This window comes from Stigmatopora nigra, chromosome 9 (genome assembly GCF_051989575.1).
Source record: "Stigmatopora nigra isolate UIUO_SnigA chromosome 9, RoL_Snig_1.1, whole genome shotgun sequence".
Lineage (NCBI taxonomy): Eukaryota > Metazoa > Chordata > Actinopteri > Syngnathiformes > Syngnathidae > Stigmatopora > Stigmatopora nigra.
In genome coordinates this window covers 7,997,933-8,020,199 of record NC_135516.1, presented here as the reverse complement: position 1 = coordinate 8,020,199, position 22,267 = coordinate 7,997,933, and the positions used below count along the sequence as shown (strand labels likewise).

Here is a 22,267-nt window from a genome sequence, read left to right as displayed (position 1 = left end):
AATCAACAAGGTAGAAACTCTTGGGTGCTTTACATGCGATCACTTAATTGTAGCTGTTATTTTGGAACGGAGGCGTAAGAGTGGTTAAACAGGCTATTATACGATTCTACCCTGACTAGTCCTGAGCAGGATCCACATGCAAACACTTGAGTGGGGAAAATAATAGAATCCCACAGCAGGCTTAATATAATCGACAAGACTGAAGCCTGTGTGCGCATGCGGACCCACGGGGCTTGGTTTCTGAGGGTCCTCCATATTCAAATGAGTTACTTCAGGTCTTTCCAAATCCAGCCACAATCTTAGGACCCTTTTTCGAAAAAGAAAAATGTTTAAACCCAAAACGTGTTGAACATACTCATTGGTTTTCACTGAAGTCCAATCGATTTGAATTAGTGGCCAGGAGTGATCATTTCTAATAGATTGATTGTTTATTGTTGTAAATGGTAGCAATTGAGGTAGTCATTTGCCTAAGTGCAATTAGATACATTGTCTTGGTTGAGTGGTATATATTAACTTTTTAAATTAATTTAGTTTGCTCATTTGTGGATAAAATCTACAAAGAATAATTCACACTGTCATGTGACAAATGTTTTTCCTTGCAATATATTGTGATCATCCTCCCCCATGTCACAATGTAAGCAACTCTGTCAGATGTTACTGTGTCCAATTTGGTGGAAAATAACAGCAATTCTTGCTGAGCTCCTTCAGTGTCTTGCAGTCCAATCTGTAGTGTTTTTCACTTCTTTTGGGTCTCAGCTGGGCTATCGGCGGCAAAGAGTCAGAATATAAATAAGACTGCCAAAGCCTTCTGCAAAGGAACAGATTGCACCCATGTTAAAGTCCCGAATCATTTATTTATTTTTTGGCTTTCTATGTGCACGTTCAGGAGGGAGGAACGACGATTGAATTATTTGTGCCGCCCACTAATTACAATATGAAGTCTTAGTGAATGGTTTTCAGAAAGGAAAAGGCTAACTGGGTGTATTATATTAACGATTCAAAGCAAGGAAATTGCAAATCCCTATCTTGGTCAGAGCACAAAACCCATCTAATCATCTGGTTTGCGCCTGTGAAATCTCTCCACGGATGCAGGTGCACCACTAATTCACTGTGGTGATATCTGTAATTACCTCACGTTTCCATGGCATTGCCACTACATCCATCGCTGTGCGGTCTGGTGATCACAGAAAATTAGACTGATCATCCATATAAAGGTTAATGCGGGACCAAGAAAAAGTATGGCTATTATTTTTTCTGCAGCTTGTGTAATGCCATTCAACGTACTGTGTCAAAACATGGCTATAATGTCATAGATATGCAAATGTTGTTAAGAGTACAACAGGGGTTTGTATGTACATTGTGATCATGTTAATGTGTTTTGTTTGGCTAATACAAGTCGACAAAGATCATTCAGGAGGACGTTTTAAGGACCTGACACAAAAGTTATACTTCAACCCGTACGCAAACTATGGCCCGCGGGCCACATCCGGCCCGCTAGGCCTTTTAATCCGGCCCGCCGACGTTGTCCAAATTTTTTTTCCCCGAGATGGCGCCGTCACGCGGAAGCCAGTGGCAGTAGCCCTGTCCACTCTTATTTGGTTTTTGTGTTTTACAGCGCGTCTATCTTTTTTTTAAATTACAATTTAATACAAATTACTTTACTTTATACTTTTTACTTTAATGATGAGTGTGTTAATACTTTAGTCCTATTTTTCAGTGTCTGTTTTATATGTACTTTTAACGGGTGCAGTTTTTTTATATGTATCGTATCTTGTCTCAAATTTTTAAAGTCAATGTGTCCCCCAGGGTCAAAAGTTTGCCCACCCCTGCTTTAACCCCTCTAGTTGCATAGGTACTGTAACATTAAATCACATTCATTTATTTCCAAACATTTACTATCTTTATTGGATAAAGTCTGTCCTCAGACTGTGTAGGTTTCTCAGTTTAATGTTGTATTCATGTAAGCATATACTGTATTCCTATTAGCCATCTGATCGTGGAGTGAGTGGTTAATTCACTTGCCTGATTTTGCCGAGGTGCAGGTGATGAATGAATGAATGAATGAATAATCCTCTTGAACGAGGGTACTTGCAACAAGAGCCCTCCCCCAAAGTGGCCTTCTGACGTTCTCTTGCTCCCGCCTTCATCTTCTTCCTGGGCACCCGTACAGCCGTTTAATTTTCTGCATGACTAACACGCGTTGGAGTGGCTAGTTCCAACTACTCTCATTCAGATAAATAAGATATTGGCTGCCAGGATTTGCAAATGAGTAGCAAAGTGTTAATACTAGGTTAACCATGTTCAGGTCCCTGCCCTATCATGTTTCGGTTTGACTTATCTTCCCTCGATTTAACCCCCCAAAATGTCCACAGGTAAACATAATTACATTACGATAGCAGCGCTACTATTTTTTCCTTCTAAAAATAGATGATAGTCAAACAACAACACAAGCACCAAATCGAGCAGTGGTGATAATAATAATAATAATAATAATAATAATAATATTAGAAAGCTACTATTGCATGAGTGTTGAATTAGTCACAAAGAACAAAAAAAATCAAACAGAGTCAATTGGCCAAATTATTTTATAAATGTAGTATATTAACACTTTTTAATGTGCCCTGATGAATTTGAAGAATTAAAAGAAATATGACAAGCGAAGAGGTCCATTCATTTAGGCCAGGAGCCGTATTCGGCTCGAGAGCCAACCCCTTGAATTAGTCGCTCATTTTTGTCACGTTGATTTGTTGACGCTCCCTGGCAACGATGCTGGGTGGCATGGACAACTACTGGGAATAACTCTGTTCAATTTGGCTGCCCTCGACCGTTGTTGGCAAACAGACAGAGCGATTTCCGAGAGAAAAACGCGCGCTTGCAAACAACTTGAGCGCATTTGAGGATGCGCGGATGTTGGCCACTTCACCTGTTGCCGTCTCTCCGTCAGCTCTGAGGACGGACGGCGCCCCGAAGGAAGGAAGGAAGGAAGGAAGGAAAGAAAGAAAGAAAGAAGGATTACATGGAGGTGCACATTCAGCCCAACTCCTCTAGCGTTTGTGACTCGGACGATGGCCCGGAAAGAGTGCAAAGCAGCCCGGGTTACTCGGGAGCGGTTTTTGTCATTCTCATGGCGATGATGGTGACTTTAGTGGTGGTGACCGTTTTGGGAAACGCGCTGGTCATGTTTGCATTCAAAGTGGACAAGAGTCTAAGGAGGCAATGTAATTACTACTTCCTGAATCTGGCAATATCGGACTTTCTCGTTGGTAAGTAGCCTTCTTTCCCCACCACAATTGACTATATACATTCAGATTTTTTTTTTCGTTTAAAAGCATTAAATAGGATTTTAAAGAAAAATCACATTGAAATTGGATTTCTTCTTAAGTAACCTACAACTGTATCAAACTATGCTATAAAAAGTCATCATTTTATAGTGGTTTGAACAGAAATTTTAGATTCACCAGTGTTTTAAACTCAGAAAAAAATGGGTAAAAGTGAAAACAAAGTGCTGAATAACTTTAAAAATAGTCCTTGTGTTTCTAATCAATACCTCAGAAATCTAAATTTGGTATTTTACTCTTATAGTTCAAGTATATTGATGATCTTAAAGTGTCTCATTCTTTATTTGTATTGCACACATGTTCTGTTGTTTGAAATGTATATAGTTGTCTCCTGGTATGATGGATTTAAGTGCAAATATACTTTCCCTCCTGTATTAGGAGGTTTATTCAATCGTATCCTATTCTATCCTATTCAGGAGCATTCTGCATTCCAGTGTACATCCCTTACATCCTTACTGGTCGCTGGATGCTGGGCAGGAGATTGTGCAAGCTGTGGCTGGTCATGGACTACTTGCTGTGCTCCGCCTCGGTCTTTAGCATCGTCCTCATAAGCTATGACCGTTTTCTCTCCGTCACCAGAGCGGTGAGTTGAAAGTCTTTCCACTCATCATGTAGGTTAAGGTCATAAGTAATATGTATTTTGGGGTACTTTACCTTTGTGTGAGAAGGTCTCAATTCTAATGTCCTACCAGAGGGGTCATGAACTTTTTTGAAAGAGACAGCCATAAAGAATTGCTATTTTCAAATCATATTCTTTACGAGCCATACTTGCAATTTAATAGTCAAAATACATGACATTTTGCAGTCATTTTATCACTTTTAAAGTACAAAAAGTATCTGAATTCCTTTGACAACGTTGTTATGCTGTTGCTAATCAATGAATATCAATGAGTTCAATGTGTATCAATGACTCAGTCCCGACGTGACGTTCCTATTGGTACGTTCGGGACTCGACTCTCTCACCACTGGTTTCCATATTTTAGTTAACAGTACCCATCATAAGAGCCACATGTGGCTCCCGAGCCATAGGTTCCCTACCCCTGTCCTACCACAATGTTATTGTCTAGCTTTGACATCCAATCTTGTTTGACTTGGGTGCTGGCTGGTTCAAGTAAATTGGCTGTTTATTGCCAATTCATCTATTATTCATTCTGTAAAAAATGGTTTTACAATTGACAATTGGGAACACAGACTCAATTCATTCTTAGAGGTTTCACCAACGTTGACTTGGTGCTCATGCAGATATCTAACTGTTGTGCCTCTGGCTTCCTTCTCGGTGAGTATTCCAGCTCACTGATGAGGGCTGTGACACCACCACACCATCCTTCCAAATGTGCCCATCTGCCCAGGTTAATCATAGATGACCCAGACCCTGGATATCCCCTGATGAGATTCTTTGTGCAGTGACGAAAAACAAATGAGCTTTGGAATAGAAAGAGCCACAAACAATTATATATATACACTAGGCTTAGAACATGTCAATTTGTCCCCCCCAAAAAAAGTCTTATTCCAATTGAAGGGGTTGGTCCTCTGTCACGAAGAAATAATGAATAAATGAATACACGCCCACGTGTTGCTAAGCCAAAAAAGGATGAAGCTTGGCATAGTAGACAAAGCCAGCGTTCTCCTTTTCACAAGCAAACACTTTACATCCGAGAGATGAATGCAAAAAGAAAAAAACACGCCAGAAAGACAGAACGAAAGAGAGAGCGGGAGGCTCTTCTTTAATTAAGCAGCTTTGATCACTGAGGTCCTCCTCACTCAGCCATCGTCGTCCGAATGTGGAGAGATCAATCGCGCCAGAAGCAGGCCACTAGCGGCTAAATAGCATTCTCTTAAAAGCCTGTCTCTGTGAACAATGACAGGGAAAAAAAAGTCTCCAGCGGTGACATGACAAAGTGTGGCTTTGAAAGGAAAAGATGAGGTCAAATTAGATGCAGATTCCCCATTTTTAACTTGACTGACATCCAATCCAGGGTGACTGGGAGGAATGGGAACATAAAATTGCTAAAATGTATTGGACATATGCCGTCATCAATTAATTAAACTATTAGAGGACAGTAAAGCTCTTTTGGGGGGCCTGATGGTGAGTGGTTTGTATGCCGGCCTTACAGTTCTAAGATTGAGGCTTCGATGGCAGGTTCGGCAGGGTCACGAAAGTAGCAGTCTACCGAGAGCGCACCATTTGTGGCTGGACTCGGTGCCAAATCCTAGTTTGAAGTTGAAACTCTTACTCTAACTGCTAAGTTTTGGGCCCGGGGGGCCACATCGACTTAAAAAAATTGGCAGATGGGCGGGGTCAGTACAAGATACGATACATATAAAAAAGTGCATCCGTTAACAGTGCATATGAAACATAAACAGAAAAAAGGACTATAGTATTAACATACTCACCACAAGTAAAAAAGACAAAGTAAAGTGAAAAGGAATTTAATATGTATTAAGAAATATTAAAATTAGTTTAAAAAAGATAGAGGGGCTGTAAAGCACGAAAAACAAATAAGAGTGGACACAGCTACTGCCACTGGCTTCAGCGTGACGGCGCCATTTCGGGGAAAAAAAACATATTTGGACGATTTCGGCGGACCGGATTAAAAGGCCTAGCAGGGCCGGATGTGGCCCGCGGGCCGTAGTTTGCCCACAGATGTGCTAACTCTTGGTTTGACATTTTTTAGGGTGGCTTTTACAATAATTTCTGGAAAAATATAAATGTCAGAGGTTCAAAACCCAACGTCTCTGTCACTGAAGGGTGCAGCATTTTCATCTCTGCTCGCATGAAATGTCGGTATATTATGCCGCTACATACTGTTTATGTAATGACGTTTTACAGTAACACACTGCCATGAATCCAACTCGGCTCCTTGCTGATAGAAACCCAGCAAAGCAGATGATTCGAACTAACAAAGCATGGCTTCGGGCACCAAGCTGGTACCATCCTTTTGTTAGGTTGAAAAGGGGCATGTGAAGTCAATGTAACATACAGTTCAGAAAATCTGGCTTGTCTCTCACCATCAATCACCCCCCAATGAGGTTGCACTGATGAGGAAAAACAAACGAATGGACGGGTTAGTCTAACTTGTAATCTTATTCACTGCAGGTGTCTTACCGGGCCAGTCAGAGCTTGTCTCATCCAGCCATCACCAAGATGATTTTGGTGTGGGTGCTGGCCTTGGTCCTGTACAGCCCAGCCATCATATTCTGGGAGCTGGTGGTGGGCCGAAGCCGGGTGCCAAAGGAGGAATGTTTCGCCGAATTCTATCACTCCTGGTACTTCCTGCTGTGTGCCTCCATGCTGGAGTTCTTCTCCCCTTTCATCTCGGTGGCTTTCTTCAACCTCAGCATTTATCTGAACATACGCAGGCGGAGGCTTCGCTGTAGGGAGGCCCATCTCAACCTTCAGATAAATGGACCTGCGCCTACTCAAGGGGAAGGTATTCCTCTCTCTCACAACTGGGGTACAGGGAGGAAACTGGCCATGAGGGGCTCCATCCACTCCCCAGGATCTTCTCCCAATTTGGGCAAGGCGGATGCGTCTAGCGGCAGGGCGGCGCATCCCAACCGTCTGTCCAGAGATAAGAAAATTGCTAAGTCGCTGGCTATCATTGTGTGCGTGTTTGCCATCTGCTGGGCACCGTACACCCTACTGATGATCATCCGTGCTGCTTGCAGAGGGCGATGCATCCCGCATCATTGGTATGAGGTCACCTTCTGGCTCCTGTGGCTCAACTCGGCCATTAACCCTTTCCTCTACCCGCTGTGTCACAGCAGTTTTCGTAGGGCTTTCGCTAAGATTTTATGTCCAAAGCAGCGAAGCTCCATTCCACCAATAGCCGTCCTTCGAGATGGACGGTAATAGTTTGACCGGTTCAAAGTCTCAAACTGTGAATTCTTCCGACTTTAACACATCAATTAAGCAGAATGCTCTGGTCTGTGGTGGGTGAACATTATTTATTGTCAAAAGTGTGTTCTTGTAAATGTGTGAGATGTGTACAGTTGCTATGATAATATATAATACTTCAAAATTGTCTTGTCTGGCAACTACAGTCTGAAATGTAAAAGATGAAGTAATGAATGAAGAATGTATTTGCATAAAAGATCAGTGTTGCTATCACCGTAATGTAGGCATTACATTGAGTTTATGGAAAATACATTTATGATGCCATTGTGGTCTTATACTATCACTGTATTATATAATAGAACAATGAATCAATGTCGGTATCCTTTAATACAGAAATGTCTTGCAAAAAATACATTTGTAAACTGGATTTGTGTTTGTTTCATAGTTCCACTAGATGTCAGTATATATCTTTGCAGCTTCTACCCTTAGAATTCTACGGCACAACTTCAAAGCATCGTTGACCCAAATTGCTCCCCGACTGACTTTGAATGAGCATTTAAATGCAAAGTAATAAACGTATTTGCACCAAGTTATCGACTTATTTTACCAGCATGCAGACAATGCCATCTAATAATGTTGTATTCATCAGTAGTGTTGTTTGCCTGTCACTGCATGCACTGTATATATTGTACATGTGCTGAATAGTGTATACACTGTATAGGTTTGGATTATTTTTTAGTAAAATGCTTGAAAAAAAAGATGTATAATATTTACTACTAGCCTGTTAGAAAGTTTCATTCATTTGTGTTCTATGCATATCCCATTTCTTTTAAAATACGATGTTACTATTGTGGAATATGTTGCTAAAATGCACCCCCACTGACAATAAAAGCATTCAATTCAATTCAGATTAACACATGTGAACGCGTTGAACCAAATGTCCAAAATACCCAAATATTAGACTTAACCGGAATAGCGGCTACATTTCGGGTAAATATAATAACTGATACTTGCTCTATTAGTCTTCACCCTTTGTTACAATCCGGGGGAATACCTAGATAAACCATATAATAATGCAGCTATGTCAGTAATGACAACACTCATAAGGAATTATGATATTCCTTATGATGGATTCCAGTAGTTAAGTCCAGATGTAGACTCATTGGAGTAGTAATTACACCATCATGTTAAATTGTTGGGGGTTACATTTTGCAGGTGCCAGGGTCCCACGGGGGACTCCCATTGTTCAAATTGTCACATCTGGCCCCCTGGTCAGATGCTGGGAGGACATGCACAGCTGCAGAAAACCAAGCCTCCGCACCCACCTTCCTCTCTCTAGGGGTACGCGTTGACTGTTGACCGGGGAAGGGAAATATACTAGAGATGGTGAGATGTCCAAGCCTGTTGTACCCCGTGGGATGACAGCACTGCATTTATCAGCTGAATGGAGAGCGAGAGTTTATTCTTCAGGGTGAGGATACTTGCACTGTGTACAGTTATACCAGCAGGAGAGGTACTATTGATTTTGATGATAGATTGAAATGTCATGGCAATGGTGCCACCATGCCGCCTTAAAAGCAGGAGTTTGAACTGGGAGGGTAGGCATGGGAAGATTGTTTTTTTTTTAGTGGCATTGACGGTCTAATCCATTTGAACTGGGATGGCTGACAGTTATCAGTTCTATTGCCGTCAACTGCAGCCAATGGGTTAACAGACTTTGGTTTTATTGAGGGGGGAGTTGGGTGTCTGTATATAAGAGCTTTGGCCCCTAATGGAGAGCACCTGTGCCCTTTAGGTTAATAGAGCTATATTGGAAGCGAAGCTGCAGTATTCAAAGAGGAGGGGGAATGTGAGACAGCCCCTTGAGAATGAATAAAGTCCCATGTTGAAATTACCTAATGCTGAAATCATCTCTAGTTTAAACTGGTAAACAGTACAACCTACAAAGGAGGAATGAAATACAATAAAAATAAATGTGAAGTACTATGATGTTAAGCATGGCAACATACACAAGTAACTAGGCTGTGACGGCTATGTTGTGGTATTTGGCACTGAAATAAACAGAGTGAAACACTCCAACTGTTGTAGGTCAAAGCCTCTTTTGAGTCTGGCGCATCACATAAAGTGCAGTAGTGTTCACTTTCTCCTAATGCAAAGAGCCTTTCATATTTCATGAAGACACTCCAAAAATAAAAACAGATTTCCTTTTACTTTTCCTAATTCTCGCTGCTTTTTTTTCCTCCAGCTCTGCACTTCCTGACTAGAGATTAAATAATTCCGTCAGAATCCTCTCAGGATGGGTTACCAGCACTTGGCAATTAAACAATTACATTTAATCAGCATGGGGCAACGCTTCAAGTCACCCTCATTTCAGACGTTGATTAAAAGCAATTCTTCAGTGGTTATTGCTGTCGACGCCGGGAACTCGGCTCGAGTTTTCTGCCGTCTGTGCGACGGGGTCAGGCCGGATAGCAATATGGAAGGTTCAGTGGTTGGTGGAGAGGTGCTGGGTGGGGGTGTTGGAGGGAGCCGTGACTGCCTCTTGTGGGTAAAACGGTAATGGCAGACCTTCTATTGTCGCTTTAGTCGGAGCTAGTTAGATTACTTGGAGGCCTTATGACCCTGTAGAAGAAGAGACTAAGAGAACAATGGAACGGAGAGGAGCATTTATTTATAGTATGCTTGTGGGAGTCTAGGAAATGTGTGTGTGTGTGTATAGTATATTTAAATACACACACATTTCCTTATATACATATATATATTTATATATAGATATTTACTGGCATTCAAATGCATGAGGCTTGATTGAAAAATCATGTTATCCATACATTACATTACAGTGTGAGTTGGCAAAGCTCTGGAGCCAAAAAAAAAAGCCTTTCCCTTAGCACAAAGAACCCAGGTGCCCTGTTTTTTTTTTTTTTTAACGCAGTTGACTCGCCAAGCCTCTTCATCAGCTGGCATCCAGACCGCCAAAATGCAGGTCCTGGCCTCCCACAGGGAACCGCTTTTAGGAATATATTCACAGAGCAATAAAAATGTAGACATCAGGGAGTCACTTGGTACACCTGCACATTCAAGTAGTACAGTTTTTCAAAGTTGTGGTTGCTTATAGTTTGGCTATATATTTAAATATATATGGCAATATTAACCCATTGACGGTGCTAGACATTTTTGAATTGGAGATCTGGCAGCTATCTTTCGCACAGTGACAAAATATAAACATTAGTGCCAGTACTGCCAGGTAAAATAAATTGGAAATAAGGTATAGTACATTAGTTTAGCAGGCCAAAATATTTAGACACAATGTCAGAGGTTGCCGTCATTTTTTTTAGCAACAAATTCAAACAAAAGTCAATTTCAAATAGTTAGAACATTAAATACAAAGAGTCAACTTGAACAATTGCCATTAACTTTTTTTGGCCCACGACTTTGTCCCAAATTAAAATTTTGGTGCACTGTTATTGAATTTGACCGCCTTCTTATCGAACCCAATTTATGCAGTTTTATCCCAATGAAAAATATAAATAACAGACAACTAAAACACTATTCCTGCAACTCAACAGCAGAAAGCGGGTGAGTGTACAATGTATAAAGGCAGCACTTTTACGAACGATATTGATTTTCTACATGAAGCATTCAAATATAGATAAAAGATTTCAACAGGATGAAAACTGAGACTTTTTTTATGTAGTGCGGCAACTATACCAATCGTCTTCTCTAATGACATTCCCTGAGCACCTCCTTGCCTCTAAAAAAAATCTCATGGGAAACCGCTACAAAAAGGGATAATTACATGAAATATACATAGAGAATAAAGAGGCCATGTTTACATAAGCAAGCCCATAAATATCTGACTGAGAAGACATTGTTCCACATCTCCTTTTAAGCGGATCTCCTTGGGACGCCATTTTAATGACATGATGGTTTAAAGAGATGCCTGCTCCGTCTCGTTCTATATTTAATTAACTTTTGATTTTTTTTCGTTTCTCTCGGTCTCTCTCTGACGAGTCGAGGAGGGCAAAAAAAAACGAATAAAGAAAACGCGATGGAGACAAACACACGTGAGATAGCGAGAAGGCAATAACAAATACCTGGGATAACAGAACAGGAGGCTTGGGGAACATGAACAGAGACCTTGTCATGCTTTTGTGAACTGTTTACTATACAAGAGATGCAAAGGGGGGGGGGGCGTACGGAGGATAGACATTGGTGGGTGAAGCGGGGCTGCTGAGGGGAAAGGATGAAAAAAGATGGTGAGGATGAATGAGAACAGAATTCAAGTGGAGAAGACTTGAGATGGAGATAGCTAGAGGTAGAGGGCGGAAAATGCTGGTTTGGTAAAGACAAATAAACAAGAAAAATACATTGTGAAAAGATTAAGTTATACTAAGGATTCACCAACTTAAGAGTAAACATAATGCATTCACTGCCATTGACGGTGAGAGACGTCCAATGACAGTTAATGATCATGTTTTAGTGCTGTCAATGGCAGCCATTGAGTTAATCTTGGAGAAATTTTGGAGAAGTCTTTAATGAATTAATGTCAGCACAACATCTGCATTTTAGTTTCATAGTAGTTTCCCATTTGCAGCTGTATGAAGTGCATGTGCCTTTCATTATTAATACTTTAAAAAAAAGTGGGGTCATTGCCTCATCGTGTTTTTTTTGTCATGTTTTCTTTTATTTATTAATTTATACTCTGTGTTATTTTTTAGGATGTTATTGTTTGCAGCAAGAGTGTATTTGTTAGGGATTGGTTTTATGTTTTTTTTCCACTGTGTGTGATTGCCCATTGAGTTCATGTGTGTATTTCCATGTCCCATGATCCTCGCTTTCTTGCGTCCTGCCCGTCAGGAATGGTTTTCTTATTTAATTCCTTATTTTCTGGATATTCATTACAGTTTTGGTTAGCCTGTCCTTGTTTGGTCTATGCATTGATGACCCAGCCAAATTGTGACAGCATTTTGGACAATTTTGCACTCATTCCTAAAAAAACCATGACTTTACTTGTTTGCACAGTTAGGTAAGGCGCAACCAATTTATCATCACAGCAAGAGGGATTGAGTATTGTAAAATAGTATAAAGGTTTTGATTCTTGCCTTCCAATTGTGTGAAGCTAAAAGTTATTCACTGCAGGTCTTGTAATGATAAGTGGCAGGAAAAATGAACTGGATTGAATAACTTTATTCATCCTGTATTTGGGATAATTCAAAATCCCAGTAGCAAGTGGGTGTGGATGCAGAAATAGGAAAGGCATTTTAGACATAAATGAATAAGTAAGTTAATAAAAATAAAATATACATAAATAAATATATAAATAAATAGGTGTGTTGCTGATAGTTTCCCTTAAATAAAATTTTTCCTTAGTTGTTTCTATGTATTTGTAGTCAAGACATTCAAAATGATGACATGAAAAAGTGTGGTCGCTCGGTGGTGCAGAGGTTTGTTAACCAGACTCCACTCTGGGAGATCTGGGTTCAAATCCCAGTTGTGACACTTTTTCACATTATTGTTTCTGTGTATTTGCAGGCAAAACCTTCAAATGATGATCAAGAAAGGTGTAGTCACTTGGTGGAGTAGTGGTTAACTCACCTGTCTCCCGTCTGGGAGACCTGGGTTCAAATCCCTCTTGGGACACTTTTTCACTTAGTTGTTTCTGTGAACTTCTTGTCAAGACACTCAAATGATTTCAAAGAAAACAGTAGTCATTTGGTGGCACAGAGGTTAGTTCACTGGACTCTTGTCTGGGAGACCTGGGTTCGATTCCCGGTTGGGACACTTTTTCACTTAGTTGTTTCTGTGGACTTCTTGTCAAGACACTCAAATGATTACAAGAAAAAGTGTAGTCACTTGGTGGTGCAGTGGTTAGTCCACTGGACTCTTGCCTGAGAGACCTGGGTTCGATTCCCAGTTGGGACACTTTTTCACTTAGTTGTTTCTGTGTACTTCTTAACTCAAATGATTACTAAGAAAGGTGTAGTCACTTGGTTGGCGCAGAGGTCAGTTCACCGGACTCCAGTCTGGAGTACCTTGGTTCGATTCCCGGTCAGTACACATTTTCACTTAGTTGTTTCTTTGTACTTCTTGGAAAGACACTCAAATGATTACTGAGGAAAGTGTAGTCACTTGGTTAGCGCAGGGGTTAGTTCACTGGATTCCTATCCGGGAGGACCTTGGTTTGATGCCCGGTCGGTACACATTTTCACTTAGTTGTTTCTTTGTACTTCTTAGAAAGACACTAAAATGATTACTACAAAAAGTGTAGTCACTTGGTTGGCGCAGAGGTTAGTTCACTGCACTCCCGTCTGGAGGACCTTGGTTCGATTCCCGGTCAGTACACATTTTCACTTAGTTGTTTCTTTGTACTTCTTGGAAAGACACTCAAATGATTACTAAAGAAAGTGTAGTCACTTGGTTGGCGCAGTGGTTAGTTCACTGGATTTCTATCCGGGAGGACCTTGGTTCGATTCCCGGTGGCGGCACACATTTTCACTTAGTTGTTTCTTTGTACTTCTTGGAAAGACACTCAAATGATTATTAAAGAAAGTGTAGTCACTTGATTGGCACCAATGTTAGTTCACTGGACTCCCGTCCGGAGGACCTTGGTTCGATTCCTGGTGGCGGCACACATTTTCACTTAGTTGTTTCTTTGTACTTCTTGGAAAGACACTCAAATGATTATTAACGAAAGTGTGGTCACTTGGTTGGCGCAGGGGTTAGTTCACTGGATTCCTATCCGGGAGGACCTTGGTTCGATGCCCGGTTGGTACACATTTTCACTTAGTTGTTTCTTTGTACTTCTTGGAAAGACACTCAAATGATCACTAAGGAAAGTGTAGTCACTTGGTTGGCGCAGAGGTTAGTTCACTGGACTCCCGTCCGGAGGACCGTGGTTCGATTCCTGGTCAGTACACATTTTCACTTAGTTGTTTCTTTGTACTTCTTAGAAAGACACTCAAATGATTACTAAGGAAAGTGTAGTCACTTGGTTGGTGCAGGGGTTAGTTCACTGGATTTCTATCCTGGAGGACATTGGTTCGATTCCCGATCAGTACACATTTTCACTTAGTTGTTTCTTTGTACTTCTTGGAAAGACACTCAAATGATTACTAAAGAAAGTGTAGTCACTTGGCTGGCGCAGAGGTCAGTTCACTGGACTCCCGTCCGGAGGACCTTGGTTCGATTCCCGGTCAGTACACATTTTCACTTAGTTGTTTCTTTGTACTTCTTGGAAAGACACTCAAATGATTACTAAAGAAAGTGTAGTCACTTGGTTGGGGCAGGGGTTAGTTCACTGGGCTCCCGTCCGGAGGACCTTGGTTCAATTCCCAGTCAGTACACATTTTCACTTAGTTGTTTCTTTGTACTTCTTGGAAAGACACTCAAATGATTACTAAGGAAAGTGTAGTCACTTGGTTGGCGCAGGGGTTAGTTCACTGGATTTCCATCCGGGAGGACCTTGGTTCGATTCCCGGTCGGTACACATTTTCACTTAGTTGTTTCTTTGTACTTCTTGGAAAGACACTCAAATGATTACTAAGGAAAGTGTAGTCACTTGATTGGCGCCGAGGTTAGTTCACTGGATTTCTATCCGGGAGGACATTGGTTCGATTCCCGGTCAGTACACATTTTCACTTAGTTGTTTCTTTGTACTTCTTGGAAAGACACTCAAATGATTACTAAAGAAAGTGTAGTCACTTGGTTGGCGCAGAGGTTAGTTCACTGGACTCCCGTCCGGTGGACCTTGGTTCGATTCCCGGTGGAGGCACACATTTTCACTTAGTTGTTTCTTTGTACTTCTTGGAAAGACACTCAAATGATTACTAAGGAAAGTGTAGTCACTTGGTTGGCGCAGAGGTTAGTTCACTGGACTCCCGTCCGGTGGACCATGGTTCGATTCCCGGTGGCGGCACACATTTTCACTTAGTTGTTTCTTTGTACTTCTTGGAAAGACACTCAAATGATTACTAAAGAAAGTGTAGTCACTTGGTTGGCGCCGAGGTTAGTTCACTGGACTCCCGTCCGGAGGACCTTGGTTCGATTCCCGGTGGTGGCACACATTTTCACTTAGTTGTTTCTTTGTACTTCTTGGAAAGACACTCAAATGATTACTAAAGAAAGTGTAGTCACTTGGTTGGCGCAGAGGTTAGTTCACTGGACTCCCGTCTGGGAGACCTGGGTTCGATTCCCGCTGCCGTCGTTTGGCTGAAAATAACTGGAAAGAAGAATTGGTCAATGGAATAAGAAGAAGGGGAAAAAAAAAAGAAAAATCTTTTTAATTTATATTAAACACTTAGTCATACTTTTCAGCAAAAGGTTATATTCCGAACTGCCTTCGGCAGTTCGGAAGACAGTTGAAGGACCTGTCCGTGCGAAAGGCGTTCTCGGGTCGGCCTTCGGCCGACCCTCGACCGCTTGCTTGGTCAGTGAACCGCCGACACCGGGAAGCGAACTCACGTTCTCTCGGTGCAAAGGCGAGTGTGCAACCCACTACACCAACTCGTGCCCCACTTATACATGGGTGTTGAAACGTTTTATCCAAGGAAATGAGGTGAAACACTTAGTCATTTTTTTGTTAAAATGCTTCATTCACCACTGAATACTTATACTTATACACTTAAACACTTAGACATTTTAACTTATTCTTTTAACTGAATATTTAGAAAATCTTTGCCGGCACTGGGAATTGAACCCAGGACCACACCGGTGGCAGACTGATGACTTAGCCACTGGGCTACCGACCTGTGGGAGAAAGAAGTAGTACTTATACTTTTATCCAAGGAAATGGGTTAAACACTCAGTCATTTTTTGACTAAATGTTTCATCCACCACTGAATACTTATACACTTAAACACTTAGGCATTTTAACTTAATCTTTTAACTGAATATTTAGAAAATCTTTGCCAGCACTGGGAATTGAACCCAGGACCACACCGGTGGCAGACTGATGACTTAGCCACTGGGCCACCAACCTGTAAGAAAAAGTAGTAGTACTTATAGTTTTATCCAAGGAAATGGGGTGAAACACTTAGTCATTTTTTGGACAAAATGTTTCATCCACCACTGAAGACTTATTCAGTTAGACACTTAGACATTATTACTTATTCTTTTCCCTGAACAATTGTGGGAAAATCTTTGCATGCACTGGGATTCGAACCCAGGACCACAGAGGTGGGAGACTGATGACTTATCCACTGGGCCACCACCCAGTGAGAGAAAGCGGTAGTACTTATAGTTTTACCTATTTCATTTGCCTGTATAATAGTGGGAAAATCTTTGCATGTGCTAGGATTTGAACCCAGGACCACAGAATCAAGAGACTGATGACTTATCCACTGGGCCACCACCCTGATTCGAACCCCAGTTTCCCACATGGGAGTCAGGTGAGTTTACCTCTTCGCCACAATTTGGCCACACTTTCCTTTGTCATTATTGGAAGGTCTTGACTACAAACATATAGAAACAACTAAGGGAAAATGTTGCCCGACCAGGATTTGAAACCCAGTCTCCCACATGGGAGTCAAGTGAGATAACCTCTATGCCACACTTTCTTTTGTCAATATGGAATTTGCAAATGTGTATCTTTTTGCACTAAAGTAGTGTGTCAGTAGAAGACCACAGATATCCAACCCGTTAAAAATGGAGTGTCTCACAGTGTCCATTCACTGCTTGGTATCCCAGTTCAAAAGGATAAAACATTTAGTGCTGTCAATGGCAGCCAATGAGTAAATAGACATGGGTTTGGGTCAAACCTGTTCAGTATATGCAACTACAATAATGCGGATCTGTCTCATTGTGACTGTGCTGGCTAGCAATGGACTCACAATTTGAAATCTTGTAAGATTGTTTTATGAAGAAGATATTAGTTGGTTTTTTTTTTTCCTCCAGAGGACTTTGGTCTGTTGAACCTTGAAAAAAAATACAAATGCAATGCCATGCAAATTCCACACACTGCAGTTTGTCTGTAACATCTGCTTAGAAGAGTCCAGTTCCAATAAAAGGCTGGCTCGGGCCAGTTGCTGGCATTTATGCCACAACACCGTCGAGATTTTAAGTTATCTCTGAACGAGCCACCCGTTCTGCTACTTTTTGATGGAAGAATGCTGTGGGGTTGTGTAATTATAGCACTTTAAATGAGCCCCCGAGAATGCTCCTGCCAAAGCGCTCACAAAGTCTCACTTTAGCGCATGTCAGAAAGGCAACTCTTGCACTTGTCGTTTTGTGTGTCTCTGCTAGGCTGGCATTAACTGAAAAGCCACAGTGATTCTGATACGCCTCACAAGTGAATTTAATTAAATCATAAATATGAACTGGAGGCCGCCACCCAATTTAATGTAATGGATGATATGGGCCGGTCCGTCTTTGGCAAAGCAAAGTTCTGGACCCGATTGAATGCCCTTGAAGCTTATTAAAAGTGTTTGGCACAGATACATGCTTGCAAAGTTGTTAAATGGATGGCATGGCTTGCTTTCAGTAAAGCAGTTCATGCTGGGAGGAACCATCTTTGATTATGATTAAGGGGTGTCCATCCTATCAAAAAAAGTCTTTGATTTTGGTTTTGAATTATGATCTATTCCAAAAAATGTATCTATCTATAAGATAATTCCAGTGTCTGTGGTTTACTCACCTGTGTTTGTGAATTGATGATAATTGGAAGCCCTCCAAGATGGAAACATGGAATTGGACGTCTATACCAGTCAAAAAAAAAAACATTGGACGTGTATATTGCCTGTACTGCCATATATTGTCCCTTTGAAACTTGTTGGGATGACAAGAATGTTTTTGTAAGACACTAATAGTCTTCAGAATCTATTTAATATTGTTTTATATTTCCAAAGTATACTTTTGAATATTGGAGATCACTCCATTGTGGGGAAATATTATAGCTAATGAATGAATGTTAAAGCCTCACTGGCATTGTAACATGTAACAGTACTGACAAGCTTTGACAAGCTTGAATAAACGCTGTTGATGTATCACAGCCGATGAATTATGGGAGGTGACGGACAGATGTCTGTTTCATCCCGTTCCGCAAATCCTTTCCCCGGTCTCCTGTAGTGCTGGCGGCTCCCTAAATAGACCGAGAGGAGGGTAGCGTGTGTGGAGCGGGACCGCACAGGGTGTGGGGTAATAGAGACATTAATAACATGGACCTCCCTCAAGAAGCTCAGATGTTTGTTCGCCACTGACATGGCGGACTTTCACATCAGAATGTTTTTTTTTTCTTCTATATTGTTGTTCATTGTGTCCATGGTATCATGAACTGCAATTTTTGTGATGATTTGCTTCAGTTCTCAACCATTATGATCTATTTTTTTCTTTTTAGTTTGTAGCTTTGATGATGCATGGACCTTCCAGAGAATTCATTGCTGGGTTGGCAGTTATTTGGTTATTTGTTTACTTTTAAGATGGTGAGTCCTTAGCAAAAAGATATTCTATTTTTAAGTTCCCAAAAGCAAATTAATAAAAAGTATGCTTTTTGAGGTCATTTGGCATAAAAACCACCCACTCACATGAACAATCCACAGTAGTTTCAAGGAAGTGGGTGTCTGATAAAAGAAAAAAAAAAAGGAAAAAAAACATGCAGGGCTTTCTCTGGTGTCTCTAGTTTCCATCCACATTCCAAATCTGAATTTAAAAGTCATTTCAAAAAGTATATTTTGTACATTGTTTTTTTAATTGAATTGTAATCTTATCTAAAGTATATTTTGTATATTAAAAAAGAGCTATAGGTAATGCAATGCAGCCAATTTGTTTGCAAACATTTTTGGTTCCATCCACATGGAGCTACAGCAGGCATCCCGTCAAAAAACACTCTTAAATAAGAACTGTAGCTTCAAAATACCCAAATGACAACGTACTAAACATACCAAATGCACTGCATTGTCCTGTAAGAGCTTTATCAAGCCTTCCTTCAGTAAATCGTCTCTTCTGAGGTGCTCTGCAATCCACCACTGAACTGGTTCCTGGTTCATCCACCATTTTGAAGGCGGCCAATTGAACTCTGACCTTGGTGACGTTTTTTTATTGGTTGTTTCTATGTATTTGTAGTCAAGACCTTCCAATAACGACAAACGAAAGTGTAGCCACTGGCGTGGCGTAGAGGTTTGTTCACCTGATTCCCATGTGGGAGACTGTGGTTCAAATCCCGCTGTCATCTGACTGATCACTATACTATATAGTTCAGTAAATTGAATAACTTTTGAAAATTAAATTAAAGACATCTCTAATTTAACCTATTAAATACTGTGTTGGTCCAATCTAATAGTATACTACCAGTTAATTTTCCAAACTAATATTTCAACTGATAATGAAGTTGAATAATTAATTCAAAGTAAAAAAAAAAAGAATGTTAATCTTGAGCAGACTTTGCTTTGTTGTCAAGGTTGCATCTGATTTATGTCTTCAAATAAAGACCAAAGCCTCTCCTTATACATTTTAATATTTCCATCACATGTGCAACACAAAAAATAGCCCTGCTGAAATACAGAGCTCAATATTTGTACAATACTTTTGAGTAACATTGGCAATAACTGTCTTGACGCTGCGGGCAGATTTAGCCGGAGATTTCCTGTAAACGCTGTACGAACGATTCTCGAGTCAAAATGTCAAAACATTAAAGTTTCATACAAAAGTGCATCTCAGGTTCAATGAATGCAAAACATTTACACAACCGAATGTTGTTTTTTTCCCCCCCTTTTTTTTTTAAAGTGTGTTGCCCCTGTGGCTTCCAGTTGGAGCGGAGGGCAATGGGACACTGCAAAGAAGACACAGAGAGAGGGAAGGACAATGGCGGCCACTCTCCAGGAGAGCCGGCAACTAAGGAGAGAGTACATCCATAATACAGGATGAAGCTTTATCCCATATTTTTGACCCCCGCATTTAAATTGATTTTCACTCCTTTGTCAGACAAAAACATAGAGCTAACAAACCATAATAAAAAAAACAAAAAAAATCCAGTCCTCTCCAGGCTTCAATGAGGAGTAAACACCAAGAGTGGAAATGTACAGGTTGAGTCATCGGACCAGAGACTTCCCAATGCTCTCGGAGCCACATGGGAATTTTTTCCAGCCTCTCCTTGACGGCCGTCCACAAAACGTACGCCACTGTTTGCATATGTCAGCATCCGGTCCTATTTTGCTGATCATTATGATTGACGCCGGGTGACATGCCACTGAACCTTTTTTTCTTGTTTTTAAGCCCAAATGAAATAGATTGACCTTTTTTTTTTTAAACAGACAAGCATGTTAAACTGTACATTGGCAAATACTGTATAAGATTGCAATATAGCTGTAGTTAAGCAACACGTCTATGTACAAGCACTTTTTTTTTCTTTCCGGAAACAACGGGAAATATTCTGCGGCTCTACTCAAGTCTCTCTCTCTCTTTTTTTTTTCCATCTTTCTTTTCTTTTTCTCCCTCACAGTGGCGTCGCTTCCCCGCCACGCAGCTGAATCCTTTAAGCGGGACAGCGAGCGGGATGGCGCAACGGCCATAATTGGCGCAAGGGCTGTATTCTCTGCGTCAGGTCCCCCGTCGGGTCGGCGGTGGCGCGCGTCTGGGCCGCGTTAGCTGCTGTGCTGAGTCAACGTGTGGTTCTGCAAGGACAAGTAAGGAAACACGCTTAATGGTCGCAGCATTTGGGTACAGAGATATCAACATTTATCTTTCTTCTCATGTGAGTAACACACATTATACCGTATTTTACGGACCATAAGTCGCGTTTTTTTCCATTGAATTGGCTGGGCGTGCGACTAATACTCACACATGACTATTTTTTTTCATTCACCGCACATCTGAAATGACATATTATGCCCTAGACTGGTCGCCAGTCAGCCGAAGGACACACACTGAGAAGGACAACCATCCAAACTCACAATCACATAGCCACCAAGCGTCAATCAATCCGCTTTCCTGCATCGAAGTCACTGAAATGATGCAATCATTTGTTAACCATTCCACATATTGTGTTCTATTTGTTTTATACTGTGAGTTTTACAGCAGTTGGTCGTTAATTTCTTTTAAATTTCATTTTATAAAACAGCCTTCCATTGCTCCAGTATTCATTTATGCATCTTCTGTATAGTTTATGCATATGAGGGTTGCGTGGGTGCTGCAGCCAACTCCAGCCAACCAATGAAAGAATAGATCCTGAACTAGTTCCCAGCCAATCGCAGGGCACATATAGACAAACCACCGTTAACACTAACAATCTCTCCGAATTTCAGACCAATCTTTATTTGATTATCTCCGACTCAGTCCGTATTTTGCATTGTAGTTCATTATAATTTACAAATGAAGCAGCATAGTAACAATAGTTTTCAATTTTGATCATAACGGTAGTGGTAACATCGTATAATGTAAGTCATCCTCCAAAAAAATCTGACTATTGTGTGTAGTGCTATTTTTACCAACATCTTTGGTCTATGGCTACACGCTATGTTTTGATTATCTTGACATTTCAACATCATCACCATCAAGCTTTCATGATCCCCATTCCAATTAACTTGCACCTGAGTCCGACGTGTGCGCTCGCTAATCGATACCCTCTGGATGCCGGGATTAAGCTTACTAAAATCCGCTTCTGACACCACCAAAGCACAACACCTCTGACAGATAACATTCCCCCCAATGCTGAGAAATATTACATCCCAATCAAAGGCTGTGGCCATGGAAACAAATCCATAACGAGGCACTGGCACTGGCAGACGGAATATGGTCCTTGGAGTCTTGTTTATTTATCCTGGTCTGCCATCTAATCAATGTATGCGCCAAAGAAAAATGTAGGGAGGGACCATCAAAGTTTAGGGGGGCCTCTTTTGTACATATGTAATACTGCAAAAGGTAGCATGTTGTTTTTGTTGTTTCGTCCACTTAAATGCACACGCACATGTACATCTACACTGGAGATCATTGTAGAGTGGTTGTAGTGGGGCAGCTGTGCCAGGTTCTATAAAGGGAGCGTGGACCAGGGGGCTGTGTAACTGGTGTCCCTGGTGGGCAGAATCCAGGTCATCTTTTGAAGTGACTACTAATCCCTTTAATGCAAACTACATGCCCCACTTGCTGCGCTCACTTTAAAACATGG

At 41.0% G+C, this 22,267-nt stretch overlaps 2 protein-coding genes and 1 long non-coding RNA gene across 6 annotated transcripts in view; 1 reads left to right on the top strand and 2 right to left on the bottom strand.

Annotated features, from left to right (window-relative positions):
* The first annotated feature begins 2,959 nt into the window (after positions 1 to 2,959).
* On the top strand, positions 2,960 to 7,765 carry LOC144201406 (histamine H3 receptor). Of its 2 annotated transcripts, XM_077724011.1 has the most exons (4): positions 2,960 to 3,263; positions 3,755 to 3,921; positions 6,436 to 6,605; positions 6,699 to 7,765. In XM_077724011.1, exons 1-4 carry the CDS (start codon positions 3,017 to 3,019, stop codon positions 7,189 to 7,191), a joined length of 1,077 nt encoding a protein of 358 aa, XP_077580137.1. In that variant the 5' UTR covers positions 2,960 to 3,016; the 3' UTR covers positions 7,192 to 7,765. The 2 variants fall into 2 exon arrangements, with proteins under 2 accessions (XP_077580137.1, XP_077580136.1); XM_077724010.1 differs by having other exon boundaries at positions 2,961 to 3,263; positions 6,436 to 7,765.
* An 8,898-nt stretch (positions 7,766 to 16,663) lies between these two features.
* On the bottom strand, positions 16,664 to 19,180 carry LOC144201972 (uncharacterized). The gene is made up of 3 exons (XR_013327433.1): positions 19,050 to 19,180; positions 17,807 to 17,867; positions 16,664 to 17,709 (listed from the first exon to the last, which is right to left on the bottom strand). It is a non-coding gene; the product is annotated as an uncharacterized LOC144201972 (long non-coding RNA).
* Positions 19,181 to 19,603: 423 nt separating this feature from the next.
* Positions 19,604 to 22,267, bottom strand: part of znf521 (zinc finger protein 521) — a 98,625-nt gene continuing 95,961 nt past the window's right edge. For all 3 annotated transcript variants that reach the window (XM_077724457.1, XM_077724458.1, XM_077724456.1), the window contains one exon: positions 19,604 to 20,777. In XM_077724457.1, the coding sequence (XP_077580583.1) occupies positions 20,748 to 20,777 (30 nt within the window). In that variant the 3' untranslated portion in view covers positions 19,604 to 20,747. The remainder of the gene's footprint in view (positions 20,778 to 22,267) is intronic.

Coding starts and splice junctions, on each gene's coding strand:
- LOC144201406 (XM_077724010.1), top strand. CDS start 3,017: ATGGAGGTGCACATTCAGCCCAACTCCTCTAGCGTTTGTGACTCGGAC. Junction 3,264..3,754: donor AATATCGGACTTTCTCGTTG/GTAAGTAGCCTT, acceptor TATCCTATTCAG/GAGCATTCTGCATTCCAGTG. Junction 3,922..6,435: donor TTCTCTCCGTCACCAGAGCG/GTGAGTTGAAAG, acceptor TATTCACTGCAG/GTGTCTTACCGGGCCAGTCA.